The following is a 24585-nucleotide window of genomic DNA, read 5'->3' on the forward strand; positions in this document are numbered from 1 at the left end:
AATAAATTTCGAATTACGAATTAACGAATTTCGAATTTAAAAAAATTTTGTATGAAAAAAATTTTCTGCGGAAATTTTTTTGGCGAAAATTTCGAATTACGCGTTTTTTCGAATTATCGGGGTTCGAATTAACGGGGTTCTACTGTAATCCATTTAAAAAGTGTTTTCTTCCACAACATCTTAGACACAGTTCTTTGAATCCCCTGTCAACATTGATGTTATCGTCAAATTGCCCTTCTACAATGGTGTAATTTTTATTTTATTTTATTTATTTATTTACGGACAAATAGTCCATTAACAACATATTAATTAAACGAATAAGTTTTATAAACAGAGATGACAGTGAAAGGAGAGCATATATAAATGAGGAGCGAAGACAATAATAATGACAATAATAATATAAAAGTAAGAATGGGAGATAATAATAAGTCAAAGCATGAAGATGGTTAAAAGGGCATTAGAAATTAGACATTGCGTATTGACTGTCGAAAGTCATTTAGGCATATACCACAAAATTCAATGCTTTGACTTGACAGTGAGTTGACAAGTCTCGACATTCTAGACAAAGGAGAATGGTATCCATAATTGGTAGAATGTTGATTGACGAACAGCAATTCATTATTTCGGAGTCTACGGGAAGGGATGTTGAATTGGATAAGTTGCAACAAAGCAGGTGAGTCTGTAATACCATTGATAATCTTAAATATGCAAATCAGATCAGTGTCCCTTCTACGTTTCTCCAAAGAAGAAATGTTTAAAGTTTGTTCAACTTCATCATATGAGTACTCTCCTCTTACAAGACCCAACCTAATGGACCATTACAGACCGATTCTCGACCCCTCAGTGTTTGGTTAAACTATTGACGGTTGATTAACCTTTCTTGATGTACAATATCACTTGTACTCGGCTCTCTTTTGGACAATCATAACTAATTTTTTAAACTTCTATCTTATTAGTTGACAGATTTATAATTTGCTTATCTTAAAAGGTTAATTAATTCTCCCGAATTTTGTTCAAACACACAAATAAACAAGACACAGGATATGGCTATAATATTATAAACAGTGAGGCATAGTAAAAATCATTATCACCTTAGTGTCATTCACAGACATTACATCATTAAGAATATTTGAACTGGTTAACTCCAAATGTCAGTAAGATAAAGGTTCCACCTATTTCTTGATTCACTTATCCGCTGATTTGTAACATATTTACCTAGTACACAGCCTTTAAAGTTGAACGCCTAAATATATGCGTGTAGGGGGCACGTTTTATTCATGCGTACATACGCGGCGTATATGTTAATCGAGCCAACTTAATATAATATTAACTAACGTTTTTATTGTTATTTGATTTGCAGCCAAGGACGGCACCACGGACCTCTATGCAGAGGTGCTGCTGAGCGCGTGCCTGGTGCGCGAGGCGGAGCACGGTCCCTCGGTGCTCTGCGTCATCCGGCGTGAGGAGGAGCCCGCGCCCGTCCCTGGCCCGCCTCCGCACGCGCTGCATCAACTCACCTTCAAGCTGGACACCCAGGGGAAGATCCTACGTGAGTTCAACACTCGATTAGAAATTAGCATTGTCCGACTGTTTTGTCCAGATGGCACCAGGCGTGCGTACAATGAGCTAGACAAGTGACAATGGAACTAATATACTAACTTACTAGTGACATTAGGTAGTTTCTCAATTTAAAAATAAATTATTAGTTTCTAAAAGCCAAGTTTGTCCATGGTTATGACTTAACGTGGTAATTACAGTAAGTTATATACAGTAGAACCCCGTTAATTTGAACCCCGATAATTCGAAAAAAAGCGTAATTTCAAATTTTTGCCAAAAAAATATCCACAGAAAATTTTTTTCATACAAAATGATTTTTTAATTCGAAATTCTTTAATTCGTAATTCGAAATTTATTTATGTCCGCACACGAAAATTTGTTTGTGTAATTCGAAAAACTTCGAATTTTGCAAAAATAAATCATAAAATTTCGTAAATCTGAATCTGTATTTTTAAGTGTAAGCCGAAAAATGTATTTTTACGTGGTTATACATCGCCCTAATTAGTATTATTATTTTGTAAATCGGTATCGATTTACACTGGAATGTCGTATTTTTCCAATTTATTCTGAATATCCGAGTTTGAAGGGCCGAGAAAATTCGTTTTACGCGGAAATATGCCGTAGTTTTATGAATTTACACCAAATTTCTGAATTCAAAAGGTAGGCTGCGACGTAATTCGAACGCTAAATTTTAATTTATGCGGAAATACGACATATTTTTACGAATATACTTCAAATATCTGAATTTAAAAAGCCGGCCGAGACGTAAATCTGCCGAGAAAATTCTATTTACTTGGAAATATATCGCATTTTTACGAATTTATTATAAATATCTAAATTTTAAGGGTCGGCCGCGACGGAAATCGGCCGCGACGGAAATCGGCTGCGAAATTTCGATTTACGCGTAAATATATCGCATTTTTATGAGTTTATTTCAAATATCTGAATTGCAAAGATCCGGCGCGGCGGAAATCGGCTCCGAAATTTCAATTTACGCTGAAAATATCGTATTTTTTACTTAATTTACTTTGAATATAATATGAGTTAAATGATCCGGCGCTACGGAAATCGGCTGCCAAATTTGTATTCACGCGGAAGTTTGACATTTTTACGAAATTTACTTCAAATATCTGAATTTAAAGAATCGGCCGCTACCAAAATCGGCTGTGAAATTTCGGTTTAGGCATAAATGTATCCTATTTTTCGAATATCCTAGTTTAAAGGACCGGCCGCGACGTTAATCGGCCGCGACGTTAATCGGCCGCGACGTTAATCGGCCGCGACGTTAATCGGCCGCGACGTTAATCGGCCGCGACATTAAACGGCCGCGATGTTAATCGGCCGCGACGTTAATCGGCCGCGAAAATTTGATTTGCTCGAAAATGTGTAGTATTTTTATGAATTTGCTTAGAATAACTGAACTTGAAGGGCCGATCGCAATGGAAATCGGCTGCAAAAATTCGATTTAAACGGGAATAATTGGTATTAATACGAGGTTACTCCAAGATACCACCCGAATTTGAAGGGGCGGCCGAGGAACCCGATTTTCGCGGTTTTTTTTTTTTTTTGTTCATAAAATTTCGAATTACGTGGGAATTTGTTAATTCTCAATTTGATTTTTGATGTCCACTGGATTTCGAATTAACGAGGTTCTACTGTATTGTATAAAACATATTATTAAAGAATATGTATAAGAATAATCTATGTTACAGTTTTCACTTCCTTCTTATCCCCCCATTTGGGTTTCCTGTTCTGAGGCGCCCCGTAGTAGTTTTTATCAACTTATCCAGGTGTCTTTACATTGTCTTTATAATGTTTACAAGTTGATTATCAGTCACTTCTTTCAGCCATAAGCAGACTTTATTTTTAAAATAATAGTTTCTGCTTTTTGTTTGTCTGTTGCTTTGGTAGGGCATTTAATATTTATTTGTCCAAAAAATTCAAATTTTGGGAATAACCTGTATATTTTGGCTTATTGCTCTGGTTGAGTATTTATGTTGAGCAATGGAGTATTCAGATAAGTTTATTTTAGTTTAAATAAAACAATTTTTGTACATTGAAAACTTGATAGTTTTTAATTTTTTTTTTCTAGTTACGTAGAAAAGTTCTGCGTTTGTAATGCTGAGCCCAGCTTAATACTTAAAAATATATTTTCTTTTAATGTATATTTATTTTATTTTTTTTTATCTCTATGATTTTAAAAATGTCACTTAACTTTTGGAAAGCCGTTTGTACACCAGTGACAAGAATTTTTTCCCGCCGACAAACCATTCATGCGCTGCTGGCATTGGAAGTTCGCCCTAGCTGGAATTTTTTGATACGCGATTTAAACCTGTATGCCATGAGAAAGTACATAAAATTTTTAACAGAATCGCTTGCACTTGAAACACTTGAGTTCATTTTTGATTTCCCTCAAAAGAGTCTGGTGTTTCACAGGTTAATAGATATTGCCGGAGCAATGGTAGTGTTATTTTTTAGTTCTGACAATACCTTAGGAAGACTATATTTAGTTGATAATATAAACTAATATATTATTTTGCTCTCAGTGATGGAAGGTTCCACGATAGTAGGTCTGGAAGGCCGACATCTCCAAGAACTCCTTCATCCGTCAGACACGGCCCGGGTGACTGAACACCTCCGGGGGGCGGTAAGTGCGGTGGGGGCTCCCCACGCCCTGCCCGGCCCCCCGGCCCGCCTGCGCCTGGCACCCAACCTGCCTTATATCGCGGCGCACCCACACTCGCGCATGTTCCCGCACAACCCCGTGACCAACGAAGGCGATTTCGTGATGACTACGTTCACAGTGCTGTCGTGAGTATCCTCATTATTTTAACTAATTTTCAGCATTCAACACAAATTTAATTTAGTGGCAATCTTTAAACTCATCTCTTCATAAAATGCTAAAAACCTATAAAACGATTTTTGTAACACAATAGACAATGCCAAAAATCTAATCTAGGTCAGTTTAAGAACACCCACGGCTTCTTAAATAGTGCTGGAAGCATATTCACACATTGTGTAATGTGGTTAGTGACGAAAATAGTAATGAATTGGCTTAGGCTACCCAATACAGTTTATTTATATTTCTAATGGTATTGTCTTTTTATTTCCAGTGATGCTGAGATAACGCTCTTAGAATCAGGCAACAACAATAACATCGGTCAGAACCCCCCTGTGGGGGGTCCCCTGATGTCTTCGGCCGTGGTCAACGGCAACGGCGGTCCGCGTAATGGACAGTTTCCCCCTTCCCCCGCCCCCGAGCCCTTCTCCTTCTCCAACTCAGAGTTCGACCTGGACTACTTCCCGCACACCACGTGGCCCGAGCGGAGTTCCCCCTCCGTGGGGTTCAGCTCCTTCCCCTTCAGTCCGCTCAATATGGAAGACCACAAGATGGAAGAGAAACCCAACATCGTGCATTCCGGGCCACCTACGCCGCGAACGCCACATACTCCTGCTGCTTCGACGACGCCATTACCCCCCCCAAGTGCTCCCACGCCTCCCGCACACGAACCCGATTCAGTCAGATTGCGTAATCTTTTAAGCAAGCGGGAATCACCTGCATCCACTCCCAATCCGTTGAGTGATCACGCGGCTCCTAACACTCCGGGAACGCCTGGAAACGTTCCTTCAAGTGGGGCAAGTACGGCGCCTTCTTCAACACCGCCTGTCACACCGGCTGGGAATAACCTCATCCTCAAGGGACTGCTGAATCAGGAGGACGAAGACGAGGCGCAACGGGGGCAGCAGGGGGAGGGTCCACCTCCCCCGACGCCGCCCATACATCCGCCACGACCTCCGGGGAACAACATGCTACTCAGGGTTAGTTCAGTAACAAATTATTTTTAACAGGCTCACTGCCTGCCTTGGATAGTGAAGGCTTTGAAAACCCCAAGAGGCCTAGAAAGCCCTGCGGACAGCAATTTTTTATTCATTCAAACACAAAGCCGGCATAAAAGCAAGATTTTGTGACAGTTGCTGGACGAACACTGAGCAATGAAAGTTATATTGGCGAGTGCAAAGTTTCTCGAAACCTTCAAACTCCTTCGAGTTGGCAGTGAACCTGTTAATCACTAATTGTATAAATCAACATGCACTTCAAAGAGTACATTCTTACTCTATCTGAAAACTAAACCTCATACTCTAAACCTTACGAGACTTGTCTTCGAAGGTCCTTTTTGTAGTATTGATTTTATAGGATATAACTGATTTTATAGGATATAACAGAAGATGAGTGTATTAATAGGCCTTCCACTCAATCTGACTTGCAGAACCGACCATGTTGAACCACCAACCAGATTATTATTATTCTGAAGGCTCGACAAAGGGAATGTTAATAATTCAACCGGCGGTTTTGCGTACATACAATCTGACTTGAAGAAACCCAGCATGTCGAGCCTTTGAGGCTATTCTAACATCACCTGTTAGAGAATGTTTTATTTGAGATGAATTCTATTAGTGTCTTTGTAATATGTGTTATCAGCACAGCAGGAAATTATTTTTGTCGCTTAGTCACTTCTAAATCCCTGGATTACGGAACTCAATATTTTCTATAAACAGTCAATTCCTAGCCAATTCCTAGGGAAAGTTGGCATAGTAAGAACATCTGCTAGCATCAGACGTAGCTTCGTAAAGCTCTCAACTAATTTATAACTTGCTCCAGCTCCTGAACGACAAATCCGACGAAGAGGATCCTGAGCAGCGCAGCAGACGCAACAACCCCCCCAGCGAGCTGCTCACCCAACTTCTCAAGGAGGGGGGTACAGGTGGAGGAGCCGGCGGGCCCGAGGCCATGCAGGGTGTGGGCAACAGTGTGGGGGGGGGCTCGGGAGGGGAGGACCTGCTCCAGCTGCTGGGCCTGGGAGGACAAAAGTCAGCGTTGAAGAGGAAGCTCCAGCAGGAGGAACAGAGCATCAAGAGGCCGCACTCCACAGACCCGCAGCAGGTGAATATATATTTACCTTCTATACTTTACTGTTACACTTCTTTACTTGAAACTGAGATTTATATGCATTCATTTTTAACTGATTTTTTCTCTGCCTCATCACCTCATGTTCTGTTATTGGTATTCTTTGCTTTCTACCATTTATTATATTTAAGTGTTCTTTCTATTTTCTTGGCAGACATGCTGGTTAGTTAATTCATTGATTTAATCCATTTATTCAATTTTGTAACTCATCGGGATTGCTCTAGCAAGAAATATACATATATTTTTTTGTTTGTTGAATCCTATCTACTAGAATTTTGTTATGTCATTTCATTAGAGTTACATAACTCGATCTTATACACTAAAATTGGTCCACCAAATAAATGAGTTCAATTTTTATATTCCATTTACAGGGACAATTGAAGGTTTCAAGTTGATGTCCTGAGAATTGTCACCCATTGCTTGCATTTATCACATATTGATCTCAGAAAATAGCCAAGTATATGTATAATATTTAAACGATTATGTCAATAATGAATTTAGTTCTACGGTGGTAATTCGCAGGTGTCTTCCACGGGCTCCGGCCAGTCGGGCAACACCAGCAAGCTGTGGGAGAAGAACCGCATGCTGGCCTCGCTGTTGGCACGCCGCCCCTCTGCCCTCACCACCCCTGTGCCACTGCCCAACGCACACTTCAACCAGCGCCCCTTCCCCCCGCGCCCGCCCCTCTTGCAGCAACAGCAGATACAGAGGCTACCGCTCACCTATCAGAACCAGGCGCTCACCACTCTGCTCAATAAGTAAGTCACTTTTCTTCTGCTGATGCATTGCCCCCGATTGGACCATCCAAACTAGGTACCGGTGGAGCCGTACCGGGCGACTTGTATTGTGCGAGTACAGTATTCTCATAGCTCGTACGCAAGAGCTCACGGCTCCCATTCAATTGAGCCATTGTTTAATTGAGTCAACTCTTTAGGCATTACGAATATATTGTGCTGGTACCGAGACTCCCGCTCTTAATAAAATGAGTCATCACTAAAATAAGTGTTATTTTATCTGATTTTGGCTTTTGATAATATTCATTAAATCATCAAAAACACTAAATTCAGTTATGTGTGCGTGTATTGTGTAGTTCTGGTTCAACGACTTTAAATTTAAGCCAAAAAGCAAATAGCTAAGTATAATATTTTAATAGAAAATCATTTTCATTTTCAACATTGGATCTACCTTTGAATTGGTACATTTTCATTAATATTTTTTCTTAATCGTTCTGCAGTAATTGTCCTTGTTCAGATGTACTCTGTACATAAACTTTCAGCTTCACAAATCCTAAAATTATAATATCTCATGATTTTTCATGGTTCCTGCGCTTGTATAATACTAATTATTGTATTCGTTGTTGTAGCAATAAGGGTCCCGGCTACGAGATGGCCAATAACAACAATAATAATAGCAACAATCAGAATAGCGGGCTCAGTCCCCTGCAGCAGATGCTTCAGGGTGGCCACCGGTCTGCCCCCGCCACTCCCACTGCGCCCGCCTCATCCAACGATTACAACAGGTAGCCGTCTGATCACTTTAACTACACTGGCGCTATCTAACCTACCTAACAGAATTATTATATTAGTACTTCAGACCAGTGGCGGCTCGTGACTTTTGGGTGTACTAGAGTGCTAATATTACAAAAAATGGCATTCTTGATGTTGTAGCTGAAAAAGATTTTTTTATTTTTTTTTCAAAAATTAGATTTTTGTATGAAGATTTTCAGGAAATTTCAGTTTCACGGATTTCCTGAAAATTTTCATAAAAACAATCGAATTTTTGAAAATAAATAAAAAATCGTTTTCAGCTACAACAACATCAATAATGCCATTTTTTGTACTATTAGCACTCTAGTACACCCAAAAATCACGAGCCGCCATTGCTTCAGACATCTCCTGAAGATGTAAAACCTGTAACTGAGAGCTTGCTTGTAGATTCTATTTTTGTTATGCATCATTTATGAGAAATAGAGAGAGATTACAACAGTACTGTAAACAAATTGCCTTTACTTATTAACACATTGTGATCGGGCAGTTTTCGGCCGCGTACTAGTGCTGGTAACGGGTGATTTTTCGCGTAATTTCGCGCTAACGTAGACCTCTAGAAAAATTGCGATAACTTCAAAAATATTTGTTTGATTTCAATAATTCTTTTTGCAAATTATTTATTTTATTTCATTTTATTTTATTATATTTAGAAATGTATTCTTCATCGTTAAACTAGTGCAGAATTTCACATAAAGTAGGAAAGTTTTGAAAAAAATAATATTTTTTTTACATAACATCCTTTATTTTACAAATTATACACAAAAAATATTTCTAAATGTAAAATAAAAATTATTATTGCATGGCTACAACCCTACACACGCTATATAGCGAAAACTCAAGTATATTGGAACCCGTATTTTAACGTGACCCGCGCTCCACTAACAATCTATCAAAAACGTATAAATACGTGATCCGCTCTCTAGCATTAATTTGCTAAAAACGTATTAATACGTGATCCGATTACAATGTGTTAAAAATATCAAGTACACCACAGTATATGCAGTATGATAGTGTCACATCATCTATTCTTTTGCTTTCTGTATAAAACTCAACAAACAGGGCACTCTTATTGATAAATAAATTAAATGATAAAATTACCACTTCAGATGTTGTGTGCTTCTGAAGATTATTAGAAAAACAAATCATAAAAACACTCACAGTTTGGGAGAGACAATTCATGGTCTCTTTGAAGTATTGCTGTGATGACAAACCACTAATCGAATCAAATTGTCGCTTGAATACTTATGCTATGTTAGTGACCATATCTGAATATTCAGGTACTTCCCTTCATCTTTGATATCCTTATTAATGTTTATGATACTGTTTGTGCAGATCGGGTGGCGGAGTCGCGTACCTGGGCGACGTGACCTCGGACACGATGCTCTCGGACATCCTGGATGAGGTGATGGACATCGTACCTGAGACGTACACGCAGGACGATTCGGAGCTGATGAACTTTATCACGAGCGCCATTGCCACGCAGCCCGGCCAGCAAACCAACAACAACCAGCACCATCACAACTCTTCTCAGGTAACTTAACCTAACCCAACCCTATCAATATTCTCACTGCTCATATGCAATGTAAACTTATTTAGTGTACCTAAAGTAAGGGAAATTGAAAACTTCATATACAACAATGTTATATGTACATTTTTATACTCTTACCGCCCGACCCCCAGGAAGAGGAACAGGTTACGATCTATTGAAACTTAGATGGCAGACTTTGCTAACAATCTGATTGATTTTACAAATATCGATCTGTTGCATAATGAAAATTTAAAAATCAGTTATACCTTTTTGCAGCATTATCAGAAGCATATTTAGAATTGAAATACTGATTTACCAAACAAATACGGAACGTATAATCGATTTAGTTGGATTTCAATGCAATTGAAAACAGACCTGGTCAGTGACTTTCAGTGAAGTGAAATGTAATCTGAAGAAAATCGAAATTAGCAACAAAACTAGCTACTTTGCAAATACATATTTAATTTTAAATAGAATGGCGATGTACAATGTTAGACGGTGAATGCTCTTATTGGTGATATTCGATTGACTGTCTCGATCTAATAGTCAAAAGGTGTTATGTTATTTGACGACATCATTTGGCATTCATTTCTATATGGAAGGCGCTTCTGTTGTGTATTATATCTTCACTTGTACACATTAATTTCTACATGGAAGGTACTTCTATTGTATATTATATCTTCACTTGTACACATTAATTTCTACATGGAAGGTACTTCTGTTGTGTATTATATCTTCACTTGTACATAGTATTCGTAGTATGTATATAAAATACTCTTTTTCTTTTTTTAACATTGAAATACATTACTTCCAGGGTGAGAAAATGGCCATCTACCGTATCCAAGAGAGTCTGATGCAGTGTGAAACTGTTGTGAAGAGTCCATCGTCTCCCGGGGTACCCCCTGCCTATCCTAACACGACGGTAATTAAACCATTCCTCACAAATCGTGAAAAAATTTGAGCACAGCAAGTAATTATTCCAACTTGAGGAGTGTAGAATCTGAATAGAACAATTCTTCAACTTTTATTTGAAAACCACATAAAGCTGCATACTCATCTGAAGGCTATAACCGCTATGCCAGTTACACTGCGTGTGGACATTGCGAATAAACTAGAGCCTGGTTGATGTGTCTGCAAAGTTATGGTTACAGTTAGGACGCAGATGAGTATGCGGCTTAATAAACCCATTGGTCAACCATTACTGATAAATGTGACAGAATGGAATGAGAAGAAGTTTTTTTTTTTAAATTACGTTGTTGAAGGACAGATTAGTCCATCTAACAAACAACATTATTAACATTTGGGAAAATATTATTGTCATTAATAATGAGAAGTCAGCATTTTGCTGATGCGCTCATATCTAATTTCACAATAAGTTAGTTTAGGTAGGTGTTAGGTATATGAAGAAGTTTTTAGATTATTTACAGGGTAATTAAATAATATATCTACTGTTTTAGAAATTTAATTGAGTAGCACCATTCCTCTTATCATGCTATGCTGTGCTAGATCTGTTGTGCCATGTGGTATCTTGAACAACTTGTAGTAACGATTATGGCTGAACTTTTCAGGCATAAGTTAGGGAAAGTTTGGATAATTGGATATGTATATAGAATACTTCCAGCGGGGACCGATTTACTCTCTTTTAGTGTAAGGGTCTGTACTAAAAATGTTAGGGTTTAAATAAAATATGCATATTATTTATAATTTTAGCAAGCGGTGACGCCCCCGTGGCCTGGACGCTACGGCCCCACGGCCCCGAGCCCCGCCCAGCAACAGCGGCAGAAGGTGCAGCAAGCCCAGCAGCAGGCGCAGAAGGCGCGCCTCCTGCAGGCGCAGCAGCAGCAGTTGGTGGTAGGTGCGGCGGGAGGCCAGGGCGGGCCTCCGCAGCCGCAGGGGCAGGTCACCATGGACGCACTGCTCAACGCACCCACCCCACCCAACGTGTCGCTGCAGCGGACCAGCGACGCGCCCCCCTACCCCCAGCAGCCGCCGCCGCCGCATTATCACCATCACCACCACCATCATGGTAACATGATACAACAACTACTTGTTACTTTCACATACAGTGTCGAAAACTGGTGAATCTATCACTTTCTATAAATGTTAATAATTTTCAAGTGTCATATATCGATTAAAGATGAAAGTTTAATGTTCTAACCACCCAAACGATTTTCAGCATTGTGGCAACTTTGCAAAACGTCGTGAAATCTTGAGACAGTGAAATGTAGGTGGATTCACTGGCTTTAAACCGCAATAAGCAATTCATATGTTTCTACATTAATATTTTAAAGAATAGTATTGATTAAATCGAATGGCCAAATCGAAAACTGAACACCCATCGCTTAAGTGGTTAAGTTAGTTGAAAATCCACAAATCAGTAGTCTGAGACCACTGAATAGATGATACATACTAGAAATGCCTTCCATGTAGATTTGAATGGTAACTGATGTCGCCTCTGACTTACTACTTATTGGTTCTAACATGCTCTATCTCTCTTACACTTGTCTAATATTGTATATCACCATCCCATTTGATCGACATTACATTGTTAACAAGTTATGTATTTGAAATTTAAGGAAGAATCTTCCAGATTTTTGGATCACAAAACGCTCACTTCACATTTCTTGTGTTCTCCTTTATTTTATGTCTGAGCCAAAGAGAGTTAATCAAATTTTTGCTAGTCCGGAGCAATCAAATACTATAATTTCCGACTGAATTTTATTGTTAATTTCCTAAAGTAATGTGTGTTGTTTTGTTTGATTCCAGGTAATGGAGGTGGGGGCTTCCCTGGGCCAGGCCCCGGGGGCCAGGAGGCTCCACCCTACAAGCTCAGCCTCCAGCAACAACAGAACCCCATGCTCAATGCCCAGCTCACTGTGAGTTACCCAGTCTTCACTTCTGTCAAATACATCAACCAAGTCTCTGTATAAGATTCGGACCCAGATACATCATGATCACAGTGCTACTCCCAGGCTCCACAAATCTCTCCACTGTTTGCATCTCTCTCTGTTCGCCTCCAGTTCTCAGTCCTTCTCTTCCTGCTCCAATCCTCTGCCTTGCAGTTCTATATAGTCTATCCACTATCAATGTTCTTGATACAGTAAGCAATCATTCTGTTGATAAAAATAATGAGTTGTTTGACTTATCCAGGTGCTACAGCAGAGTGGCTACAGTCAGAACCAGGTGCAGCAGGGTCAGCCGGGGCAGCGGGGTTCCCCATTGGCGCCCCACACGCCGCTGACCCCCCACCCCGGCCCCCTGTCCCCCTACCCGCTGGGCCCCGGGCCCCCGCAGCACCCTCAGCACCCGCCTCCCCGCCTGCAGCGCCACCTCTCACACCCTGGACATCACCCGCCCACCATGCAAGGTAATACCGTCATCCAAACCAACCAAACACATGCTAAATACCAACAGCAACATAATTCCATATATTGTAACGTACCAACAACAACATCATTCTATAAGTAGCATAACACAATACAATATTAACATACCAACAGCAACATAATTTGATAAATAACATGCCATTAATAACATATTTCTATGTATGATATAACATCGACAACACTAACATACCAACAGCAACATAATTCAAAACATTATAACATACCAACAGCCCAACTCAAAACAATACAGATTTAATTATTTATTAAAATGAAATAAATAAATATGCAGACTTTATTAGCCTTCTTGGGTCCATTTAACGTGGGCCCATGGTCAATTCCTACATAATACCGGTTTACATGGTAAATAACACACAGACATTATCATATTGCATTTTAGACACCGGATTGCACTGGATGCACTGGAACATTCTAACTGCATACTTTCATAAATCTCCCTTTTCGCAATAATGATTTCTAAACTAAACTTTCGGTTCCTCTTTGTCACACTACATACTGTCTTTAATTTCTCCTCCAAAAGCGACATAATAACATTATTTATTATCATAATACATAACAAAATAACTTCCCACCACTCATCATCCATAATTCTATAATAATACAACTTTCTATAGTCTTTACTCATAGTTTAGTCTTGTCCTAGATCTAGAGAAGTTCTATCTACTATTTAATATTTCTATTTATGAAATTATAAATTTGTGTTGGAATTCCATTTTAGTAACGTGATTATTAACACTATACAACTTTTTCCACTTGTTTATTTTTGACCTGACCTGTTCCACTCTGTTACTGGCACCCTTAGACTGTTCTACAGTCGACGGTAAAACAAAGATGTCCTTCATGCCAGTTGCTATATGATTTATGAGTCTGGGCCCACAGGTTACATGTTAAATCCCGACTAAGAACATATCATATGTTTTTATTTGTCTCTGCTGGAATTTTGACCTGCAATCTCCGAACCCGAAACTAGCAGTTTTCCCTTTCTGCCACAGAAGTTAAACTCTCTGATAGCCACATACATCATAGTTCCGCTGGCTTGGGACAGCCATCAAAACATTTAAACAAGTGTAAAAAGTGTTTATATAATTGTGTATGGTGTTTTTAAACATATTATTCTATTTATTAATAAGCATGCCATTTTGGCTCTTAGAAACTGTAAACAGTGATCATTTTAGTATATTATATCTCAATGGCATGCGTGTAAAGGCTCTCGTCATCTCTTTCTAACGAGTAGTGCAAATAACTAGAGTTGTTTTCTCTAGGAAAGTAATATATATATATTTCTCAAGTGAAACGGTATCTGAATTATTCTAAAGTACTTTCTGCACCAGAGACTTCCTAGATGCATGGGTTTTAGTAGATCTCATTATAATAGCTTACAACAAACTCTCAAAAGCGTTTAATATTTAATAATTTCTATTGTGAAAATTTATTACATATTTCAAAAGCATTATGCCTTTTATTATTCGCCTCAAGTTCGGCCAAAAATCACTAGTTTGAAAATTTGGGAACAAAGTAAAAAAATATTATTTATTTTATAAATGTAGAATTAAAAGTTTTATATAAAAAAATATGTAAGTTTTCAAATGGCCTTTTTTAAAGTTGGTAATTTTTTGCCGGAACGGGGAGTTTTGATTAATTCTTCTGATTTATTTTAATTCTTGAAATTATTTATAAAGCCATATTTTCTAGATTATACTTTTGTAATTTATAAGTATATATATTGTAAACTAGAGTAATATCTATTTTGAAGCTGACAAAAGGAGTCTTCTTTCTCTAATTCTTTAAGAGCCTCTCAACTTAAAATGGGTGAAAATGGTTAAGGTATTTCCTAATGGAATTATATGAAGGCGTTCTCTCTTGTGTATAAGAGGAATCTAGAAACAAATATGCCACTGTTTTACATTGTCTAAAAATGATATATTTTGACATGTCTTACGTAAAGTGCTCTTTTTGCAAATCTGTTACTTTAAAAGAGCCAATTAACAAGTTTTATTTTTGGTATTTGAGTAATATATTTTCCTGCAAGATTGGTAATCAAAACTAGTGCTATGTATACATACTGTGATCCTATATTATGTTATAAAATATTAATATTTGTTAATAATTTATAACAAAACTACCATGTTCAAAGTTGGCTCTTGGAAAATAACTATGCAGGATGCAAATTGATAAATACAGAAGTTGTGCAAACCAAGCACTGGTACACACTGTCCTACTTGTTTCTACGTAGATCCTTATATAATTAATTCAGTTGCAAATTGACGACAATGTAATGTACTGATTGAGATAGAAGGTAATACCTCAGCCACGGTCGCCGGTGTCGTGTTGTGTAATGGTGTGTGTGAGAGGTGCGAGTGAGTGAGTGAGTGCGAGCAGAGCGTGGTGCGTGGAGCAAGTAATAATGTTGTGAATGAATATGTGGCAAGGGGGCAGTAGTGTCTACTACGTGGGCGGCGCCGAGCAGGCGGGGGTGGGCGGGGGCTACGGGGGCCACGGGGGCCACGGGGGCGGCGAGGTGTTCCTGCCGCCGCCCCCGCATCCCGCACACCACCCCCCGCACCACCCGCCTCAGCTACAGCCCCACCATCCCCACCACCACCACCACCACGCCAACAATCACATGAGTAAGTACAGGGGTCATGTGTGTGTGTGTGTGTGTCTCACTCAACCAACCAACCAGCTACCTGCCACATCCCCCATCTCACTCACTCTATATGTGTCTGCGTGTGACTCTGTCTGTCACCTATCACCCGTCATCTGTCATGTCTTCTGTCATCTGTCATTAACACCACCCCCTCAGCGTTAGCCCCCTATTTCACTAGACTGCGACAAGGGCATCGCATGTTTAAGACTTTAATGAAAATTTGGTCTACAATATTCAATATTATTTGGATAATAGATATTTTTTTTACCCAGTAAATTGAATTTGATGGTCTTTGTGTGTTTTACGCTTAGCTGCAAAAAATAGTTGCTAGATTTTGAGAATTTAGCAATGATGTAATCTGAGGAGATATCTATTTAATAAACCTTAATATTACGTGAGATTGTAACTGAAAATAAGTAAAGTGAATAGAAGAATCAAGGTTAGTTTAGAATAGTTTACAGAGATCAGTGATGAAACTGAGTTTGGTTAGTTTATTGTAAATTGAATTTTGTAAACAATGAAAATTCACTTCGTAATGTGGGTAGCGCTTTCACATTCACAAGCTAACCAAAGCTGGTCATATAGCACACGAGCACCAATTTAAATTTTTGGCCAATTTTCTGAATCGATGTAGTTCCGCCAACTTTGTCTCTATATGTATCACCTACTATACCGTACCATACTTTATGTATACCTGTGTTCTGTTCCCCCCCATGTTTTACTAAAATGTCGACACGGTAAGTTATCTGTCTTAAAGGATTTTAAATAGTATTTTATATACATATTATCAAAATAAATTTACCCTGTAAAGATTAACTATGTGTATAGTATGCTGTAATAACTAGTTATAGAATCAATGTGGCTCAATGTTATATGCTTTTTGTTGAACTATGCTATTCATCGTTTGTGTTGTCAATAATATATTTGTACCTCATTTCATTATTTGGTGTTTAATAAATAATGCTTATTTTATTTTATACATGCAAATTATATTCTATGTTCACTTGGCTAATATTATCCCAATGCACTCCTTGTTGTGTCTAACATTCACCTTGTTGTAAAAAATAAAAATAAAATAAAATTACCTGTACACTTCTCCCAGATGTCATTATTTCTGCAAATCAGTCATTAAAATATGTGTTATGTTTAGGTTATTTTTGCACTGTTATTTAAATTTATCACACTTCTCAATCTAAAGGGAAACAAAAATGTTCATAATGCGTGCATGTTAATGTCATCATACCCATTTAAAAAAATATAAATTTATCATTATAAACACAGGGGTATCGGCACTACTTTACTTTACTAAAGATTTTAATGAGTGATTCCCGAGTATATTTGGAATAAAACATTTAGATGTCATATTGCTATTTGATTTAAAAAAAAAAAAACATTTTTTTTCTATCACTTGTCTCCATCACTGGGTTTAACTGAACACATCATGTGATGTGCACTCCGTCTCGTTCCAGCAGTACTGTACAAACGAAGCAGAGTGCGTATCAGAGCATGTGATCAGTGGCGACGTGTGGTAGAATTTTTTTTTTTGTATTTGGTTAAAAAAAATCATAGGAAAAAAAAATGATATACATATTTTTATCTCCAAATATGCCCAGGAATCGCTGGTTACGATTTTTCGGATAAATGTTTTTACACCCTTTATAATACTAATTAAATGTATTAAATAAATATAAATTAGTAAGCTAAAATTATTGTTTCTTAACTTTTTAACATTTTGGGCTAGTTGCTTCTATCTGAAGATGAGACGCATTAAGACGTTTATGTCAAACTAGTCAACATTATCTACACAGCAATCATTTTTATCTTATGACTTCCAAGGCTTTCCTATAAAATTGTATTGTGCACGACATTAAGAACTTAAATCTATATATTTATTTACTTACAAACTTGTAATACATATTTAGACAGCTCTGCTGTATGTTTGAACATTTATATATTACATATCTGTTAAGTTTGCAAACGTTAACGTACTTCACTTTTAGTCATCCTGTGTTATTTGTGGGATGTGTTCCTTGATAAGCTGTACTGACCTTTGTGTGTGGTTGGTATTTGCTTACAGGTGGTATGACCTCGGAGTATGTGCGGCAAGAGCTGCGCAACGTGGTGGGGGCGCGCACCAGCGGGGGAGGCGCGGGGCCCGGCGGGGGAGGAGGTGGTGGGGCGCGGCCCCCCGACCTTTCCAACCCCCCGCCCCCCGACCTCGAGTCCCTCGGCCTGTCCTTCGAGATGCCACCTTCAGGTACATATACATCAACAAATTATACTCTAACCAAACAACCAATCACATTGTCATTGCCTATTAAAGATTGACGTGTTTCAAACTTCACATCTGATGGCCATCAAATAATTGCCAAATTTATTTTACATTTTAAAATACAAAGAAATAAAATACCTAACATCCATACTAGATATTTGCTATACCTACCTTTGATTAAAAAAAAATCAGTTTGGTTGAGTTTTTTGGCCTCAATTTCAAAATTAAGTTTTTTTTTATGAAAAAGGAGGCGCAGCCATAAGCAAAGGCAGTTTCATAAGCAAAACCTTTTTTTATAATTTTCCTTCTCAGTTACTTATTTTTCTGATATAAAAGAAATTCTCTCTTCTTTGTCATGTTTGTAAATTAATATTAAATATGTTTAGGTTATTGATTATTTTATTACCCTACTTTTAAATGATGTTATGGGTTTTTGAATCATTGATTTAACTCTAAGGGAAGTTTATTCTTTTATGGGACCCGCACAATATACTATGATTATTTAAGGAGTGCCACTTTTTGATTTCATTTTTAAATACATCTCCATTTTGAATTTACCTGGTTTTCGTGAATGAATACAAATCTTGGAAGTGGAAATTAACCAACTTCCCAACATCCGATCGAGCTGACACTCAGCAGATAGACTCGTTGTCGATGACAATGTATTCTATCAACTTTTGGTGGCAATCACGCACACACACGCGGACACATACGCATTTCTCTGAAATTCGATAACATTACAGCAGTTAATATATGCAATAAATATCGGTCTTATCCAATCGGGATTTCCTGGGTATAATGGTTCAATCCTCAAATCAAATTTTTTTTTCATGTTTTAAGACGTTTGAAAATGGATGTGTTTTTGTTAAAAAATTGTTTTATTACGGGTTGTTTTTTTATCAAAGCTTTAGAATGAATCAACGACAGGTGGCAGTTTAAATAATCATATCTTATGTTAATTCACTTTTCACACTCTGCATGCTCTGTCGGACTAACAATGTCTGATTAATTACATTATACATACGTTAAAAAAATGGTGACTAATAAACAATATGTATAATTTTAATGGAATTTTGGATGATTATCCTTCAATTTTTAAGGTTAAAATTAAGCAAGTATGGATAAAGGTAAGGACACACTGGGCTTTTTATGCATCGTATGCAATACTATATTCCCAAGTCGACGTGCACACTTGTCCTACTCAAGCCACAGGGCAAATTTGAATTGTAGTATTGCAATATTCAATGGATTTTACATTATAAATTACTTGTTAACATTTTACCAATTCTGTCAGTTGTTCATGTCTTATTGAACTGGATGCTGAATCGGCATTGTGTGGGGAGCGTAGGATTGAATTGCGTATGACAAGTGGGTTTGTAAAGCGTTTATTTTCATAGAAAATGTGTGGATTGTAAGTTGTCCGGATGTCTTAATGTACGTTGCGTACGGGGTCCCAGTGTGTCCTTACCTTAATGCTATTCCCAACTTGCATAAATAAGCAATTTGAAATCATATGGAACAAGCAAGTCTTGATGCTGGATTACATTTATTATATGTAAAATATTCAATTTTATAAGATGTTGTCAGTATTGCTATTTCCAAATGATTTAAAATTATTATTATTTTAAAAAAAGGTGTATTGAGATCAGTGAAAGACAAAGCCTAGTTTTAATGTTTTTAAATAAAACAAATTGTATCGACTTCACATGTCTGTGGAATATTATGAGGCGGAAGGAAATGGGAACAAACCGTTGGGAATATTAAATTGGTGATCACAACAAAATAAAATTTTAAAAAATTGCTCTTATCCTTAAAACAAATTAAATAATTATTAAATTTGACATCATACAATTATTTAATGCCATTACGGCCCTCTAATATAAAGATATTTTTTCCATTTCTGTTTTATAATTCTAGGCTTTGTTTTACAATGCTTGGTCGGTCCCACTCTACATAAGCTGATAATTCTTAGCCCAATTTAAATGGACCTGTAAACTTCATAGAATCTGTACTGTACTGAATGAATAATTACTTAAAAAAAATAATAAACATGTATATATTATTATTTTATCTAAGTAATTTCTTGTAAATGTTTTTGCTTTAATTACAGAATAAAATCTTGTTGATAAAAACTAGAAATTAATTAATATAAATTACAGATTGTGAAAATTGACTGGCCTTTATAAATTGGGCATTAGAATTGACTATGTGTATATAATATGCACATTTTATAGTTTATTTATTTCCCTCAAAATGACAATATCTTTCCCTATTGGTTGATATTTAATTTCCCGATTAGACTTTTTCTATGTTACATTATGAAATATTCCCTTTACATAATATTGTTAGGTAAAGAATTTAAAATCGCTCGATATTCTCCAGATTTAGTTCTTGTCATTGGGAATTTTGGTCTGAGGTGCATTTGGAATTCAGGAATTCTCACAGTATTTTGGAATTATGTACAAATCTGAACACCTATTGATTTACGTTGAGCGTACTTACGCTAAATCAAACCACTGGGGAGGATCTCGAACCATTCAGCAACGTCAATCTGTGTCGGCTCGGCCAATTCAAATCCTAGCCAATGTTAATACGTATCTATTTTAAAATTCAAATCCTAGCCAATGTTAATACGTATCTATTTTAAAATTCAAATCCTAGCCAATGTTAATATGTATCTATTTTAAAATTCAAATCCTAGCCAATGTTAATATGAATCTATTTTAAAATTCAAATCCTAGCCAATGTTAATATGTATCTATTTTAAAATTAAAATCCTAGCCAATGTTAATATGTATCTATTTTAAAATTAAAATCCTAGCCAATGTTAATATGTGTCTATTTTAAAATTGAAAACCAAAACATATTTATAATCATACGTCTAAATTATAATATTCTGGAGCCGTTGGTAAATTTCATATAAATTTTATAGATAAATTAATTGCAGTTTTCATCTTTGATATCGTATCGTCCCTGTTAGATGGTATAAAATTATTTTGCTTTTATACCGTTGTAAATAAAATTAGTTTAAAGTAAATTTCACAGAAATCGGAGGACCTACAATCTATAGATGTTCACGTAAAGACAGAATCGTTGCCATTTCATGTTTGAAATATGAACTCGATAATTTTATTAAGCCCTTATGCGGAAAAACAGTGTTATCGAAATAAAGCTGTTTTTGTGCAGAACCATTCAAATTGTGCGACGTACGTACAACTACATTCACAGCGTTTTATTTCAGCCCCGCCTTATTTGTTAATATGTTATAGCATATTTGAAGTTTTCTTTTTTTTTGTTGGTAAAAAGAAAAAATATTGACATGGAAAAATGGCGTTATTTTTTTCTTCTTTTAAATTTATTGTACTCAAAACTCATGAATCAATTGATTAAAATACATAAAACATGTTATTACATTTAAATTTGTTTGTTTAACAGCCCGTATCTCAGAACTCGACTTTGACGGCCTAAATAGTAAGCTAGTCTCGACTAGCAATCCGGAGGTCGCGGGTTAAAATCCCGTCGTGCACTCAATTTCACAATTTACTCATTTAAAATAATATATATATAGTATATTTTCGGCACGTTTCAGATTGGAAGATAATCTCAATATCACCCTGGTGTAAGACCCCATTCAGAATTGAAATGGCTTTGGCCGTGTTTGGTGACCAGATCTGAATTTCCCACCTTCCCTATCTCCTTCCCCTCCCCACTACCTTCAACCTCACAATATACCCCAATTGGGGATGCTATTGTTTCACTGGCTCCAGCCAGTTGGGAGCAGTTGGAACTCTTGTGCGGTTTCACAATACCAAAAAAACTTACCTTTCACATTACGCTGTTTTCTACATAAGGGCTCAATCTATGGCAGTAACTTCACGGCATATAAAACCACCTAGCCCTGAATCAATAGTTAGTCGGTGTTAATCGGGTTTCACAGTGAAACAGACTGATTTGGCTGAACCGGCTAAATAGCCTGGCGGTGGCTGTGGGTTGGTTAGTTGTCTGGTTGGTTGGTCCGGGTGGGTGTGTGTCAGTGTGTGATGGGTGTGCGGGCGCTTGCTTGCTTGCTGCAGGTGGAGCAGGGGGGACGGGAGGGGGCGGGGGACTCCAGCAGCCGGCCCAGAAACTCTGGGACGCCACCTCTCCGGTGAGTCCGCCCGCAACCACCACCGTATTCATCAATTCACACCAATACTAAAAGCTTTACCAAACAAACTTACATCATATTTATATTTACTTTTGCTACTGCCTACAATCTTTTCATAATAATCACTCCTGACCTTATTGACTAATTTCTTATAAATATTTTAGTAAACATATTTTTCACTAATATTGAAAAATTATGAAATAAGATCAGAATTTGTGAGAAAATCTCCCACAATGACGGATTGGCTTCATACAAACTGAATGATATTTAACCTAGCAAGCTTTATTTATCCCATGCTTACAAAAATAATTTTAAAGATCTGTCATCAGACCTGTATGTTATTATAGAAAGTGCACCCATCATGCTTTATGCCTGTTTTGTAATCACTTCTCTTACCAGATTTATTTACCTTTACCTTACTTTACTTTTAGAACTACCAAGTTGATTACCTACTAGAGTAGTTTCACCATTATACGATCCTTTACTAATATTTTTACGGAGACCATGTCTTAAACCCTCGTGTAAGTGTCCATTCGAGGTCAATCATTGGCTGGACAATAGCGTTCAGTGGTGATTAGGCACTGTACGTGTTCAAACCTTGCCCGAACGGCCACATGTTGACCAAAACTATAGGTAGTTTGCAAAGTTATATTTTTCTGTTAATTGTTATCATGGCAAAACTTGAATGTGGTATTAATTTGCAACGACAAACCAAAGAAGTTATTACAGATGTCACGGAACATTTCAAACCCAAGAAGTTATTACCAATGTCACGGAACATTTCAAACCCAAGAAGTTATTACCAATGTCACAGAACATTTCAAACCCAAGAAGTTATTACCAATGTCACGGAACATTTCAAACACTTATTTCCAATTAAAATCTTAATTTTATTTAAAATTTGTGTTCCTGCAAAAAAGTGATGAGAAAATATTATACAAAATGAAAAAGTTTTTTTGTTTTAAACCACTTTATTTTATTATTTATGTCGACCGGTTTCGGTTGTTCCCAACCTTCTTCAGGACAATAAATATATAAACTAAATATTTATTGTCCTGAAGAAGGTTGGGAACAACCGAAACCGGTCAACATATATAATAAAATAAAGTGGTTTAAATCAAAAAAAACTTTTTCATTTTGTATAATGTCAAGCCACAAAGTGTTTGCTTTCTTCGATAATCAGAAAATATTACTTAATAATTCGTGCAACTTCGTGAAAGGGAAAAGTATTATGAACACTTATCCACGAAGCCGGCTATTTTGCATATACCACAACCGTTCTGCACCAGGACGACTATGGCTGTACTCAATTGGTACCCTTAAATAGATGAAAATATATCCGAGGATCTTATAACGGTGAAACTACTCAACTAACGCTTGTTATTAAATTGTACAGGGTGACCGTACTTTATAAAATATAATGAAGTCTGGTCTTTGTAATAAAAGGTATATTCATTTCCAACTGCAGCACAAAAATATTTCTTGTAATTTTGGATAAAATTGTTATTTACATCCTTTTACAGTATATTTTCAAAGTAAAACAATTGTGGCTATGGAATATAGATTTTTGAAATTGTATCGAAAATTGATTTTTTTTTTTATTTTTTTTTTTATTTTTTATTAATGCAATAAACAACATAATATATTATAATTTTACTGGTCTTCCATTAAAAGCCTTAGCTTGTGGATGGAAGAAGAAAATTTAAAGAAAATTATTTTTTTAAAACTTGTAAACAATCTAATGAAATCTAAGTTCTTTTGATTCCCAAAAATTTCGAGGCATTACCAATTTAAATAGACTGACCGAGTATGCGGTACTAGTTTTTGACAGTGAATCATTTTCTTATAAAACTTATGCTTATATATGCACGTAACGCACGGTGGCACGGATTATATTCACACAGTATTATACGGCTAGTGGTGAATTGGTTAAATTATGTTTTCAAGTGATTTATTTACTGTTAAGAGTTGCATGAGGTTTTAACATTATTTTAAATCATAAGTTTGCATCGTTGTACATATCTCTAAACTGTATTACTGGATGCTGACATATTATATTACGCTTTCTACTTTCTCACCTTTTATAAGTACTTACTTTTTTGCTTTTTTGAGTTTTAACTAGATAGGTAAGTTGTGAGTTTGATGAGTTTTTGCTTCATCAAATAGATTCATATTTTAATAATATTTAGAATTTAAAAAAATATTTTTGTTTTTTATCATAATTATTGATGTGTCCCCATGTCAATGATTTATGCATGTCTACAAAATTTCATAATCAAGGGAGTTCTGGCGGAAATTACAAATCCAGTTTTGCAAAAGCAATGGTTTTGTGTAATAAAATTTAAATTGGATTTAGTTATTGCTGCTAGACCATTCCATGTGAGAACTCTAACTTGCATATCTTCATAGGATTAATTTGGAAGTTTTATCTCCTTGTTTTGCTGTACATTATCGAGATATACAATTGGAATTATAATTTTTGAATATGCAAACAGTACAAGCTTATTTAATCGGACA

The 24585-nt window shown here is 36.7% G+C and overlaps 1 protein-coding gene across 6 annotated transcripts in view; it reads left to right on the plus strand.

The window, feature by feature from the left end:
* Positions 1–24585, plus strand: part of LOC149424099 (uncharacterized) — a 357901-nt gene that overhangs the window by 330924 nt on the left and 2392 nt on the right. For 3 of the 6 annotated variants that reach the window (XM_089651270.1, XM_089651272.1, XM_089651267.1), the window contains 14 exons: positions 1361–1549; positions 4104–4368; positions 4671–5376; positions 6218–6499; positions 7025–7281; positions 7887–8042; positions 9403–9601; positions 10413–10520; positions 11309–11624; positions 12365–12474; positions 12749–12965; positions 15432–15629; positions 17727–17906; positions 21995–22068. In XM_089651270.1, coding sequence (XP_089507396.1) covers positions 1361–1549; positions 4104–4368; positions 4671–5376; positions 6218–6499; positions 7025–7281; positions 7887–8042; positions 9403–9601; positions 10413–10520; positions 11309–11624; positions 12365–12474; positions 12749–12965; positions 15432–15629; positions 17727–17906; positions 21995–22068 — 3257 coding nt within the window. The remainder of the gene's footprint in view (positions 1–1360; positions 1550–4103; positions 4369–4670; positions 5377–6217; positions 6500–7024; positions 7282–7886; positions 8043–9402; positions 9602–10412; positions 10521–11308; positions 11625–12364; positions 12475–12748; positions 12966–15431; positions 15630–17726; positions 17907–21994; positions 22069–24585) is intronic. The other 3 variants (XM_089651268.1, XM_089651269.1, XM_089651273.1) reach the window with 3 other exon arrangements.

The sequence above is a fragment of the Hesperophylax consimilis genome, chromosome 4 (assembly GCF_061612785.1).
Source record: "Hesperophylax consimilis isolate HC1 chromosome 4, BYU_Hcon_1.0, whole genome shotgun sequence".
Lineage (NCBI taxonomy): Eukaryota > Metazoa > Arthropoda > Insecta > Trichoptera > Limnephilidae > Hesperophylax > Hesperophylax consimilis.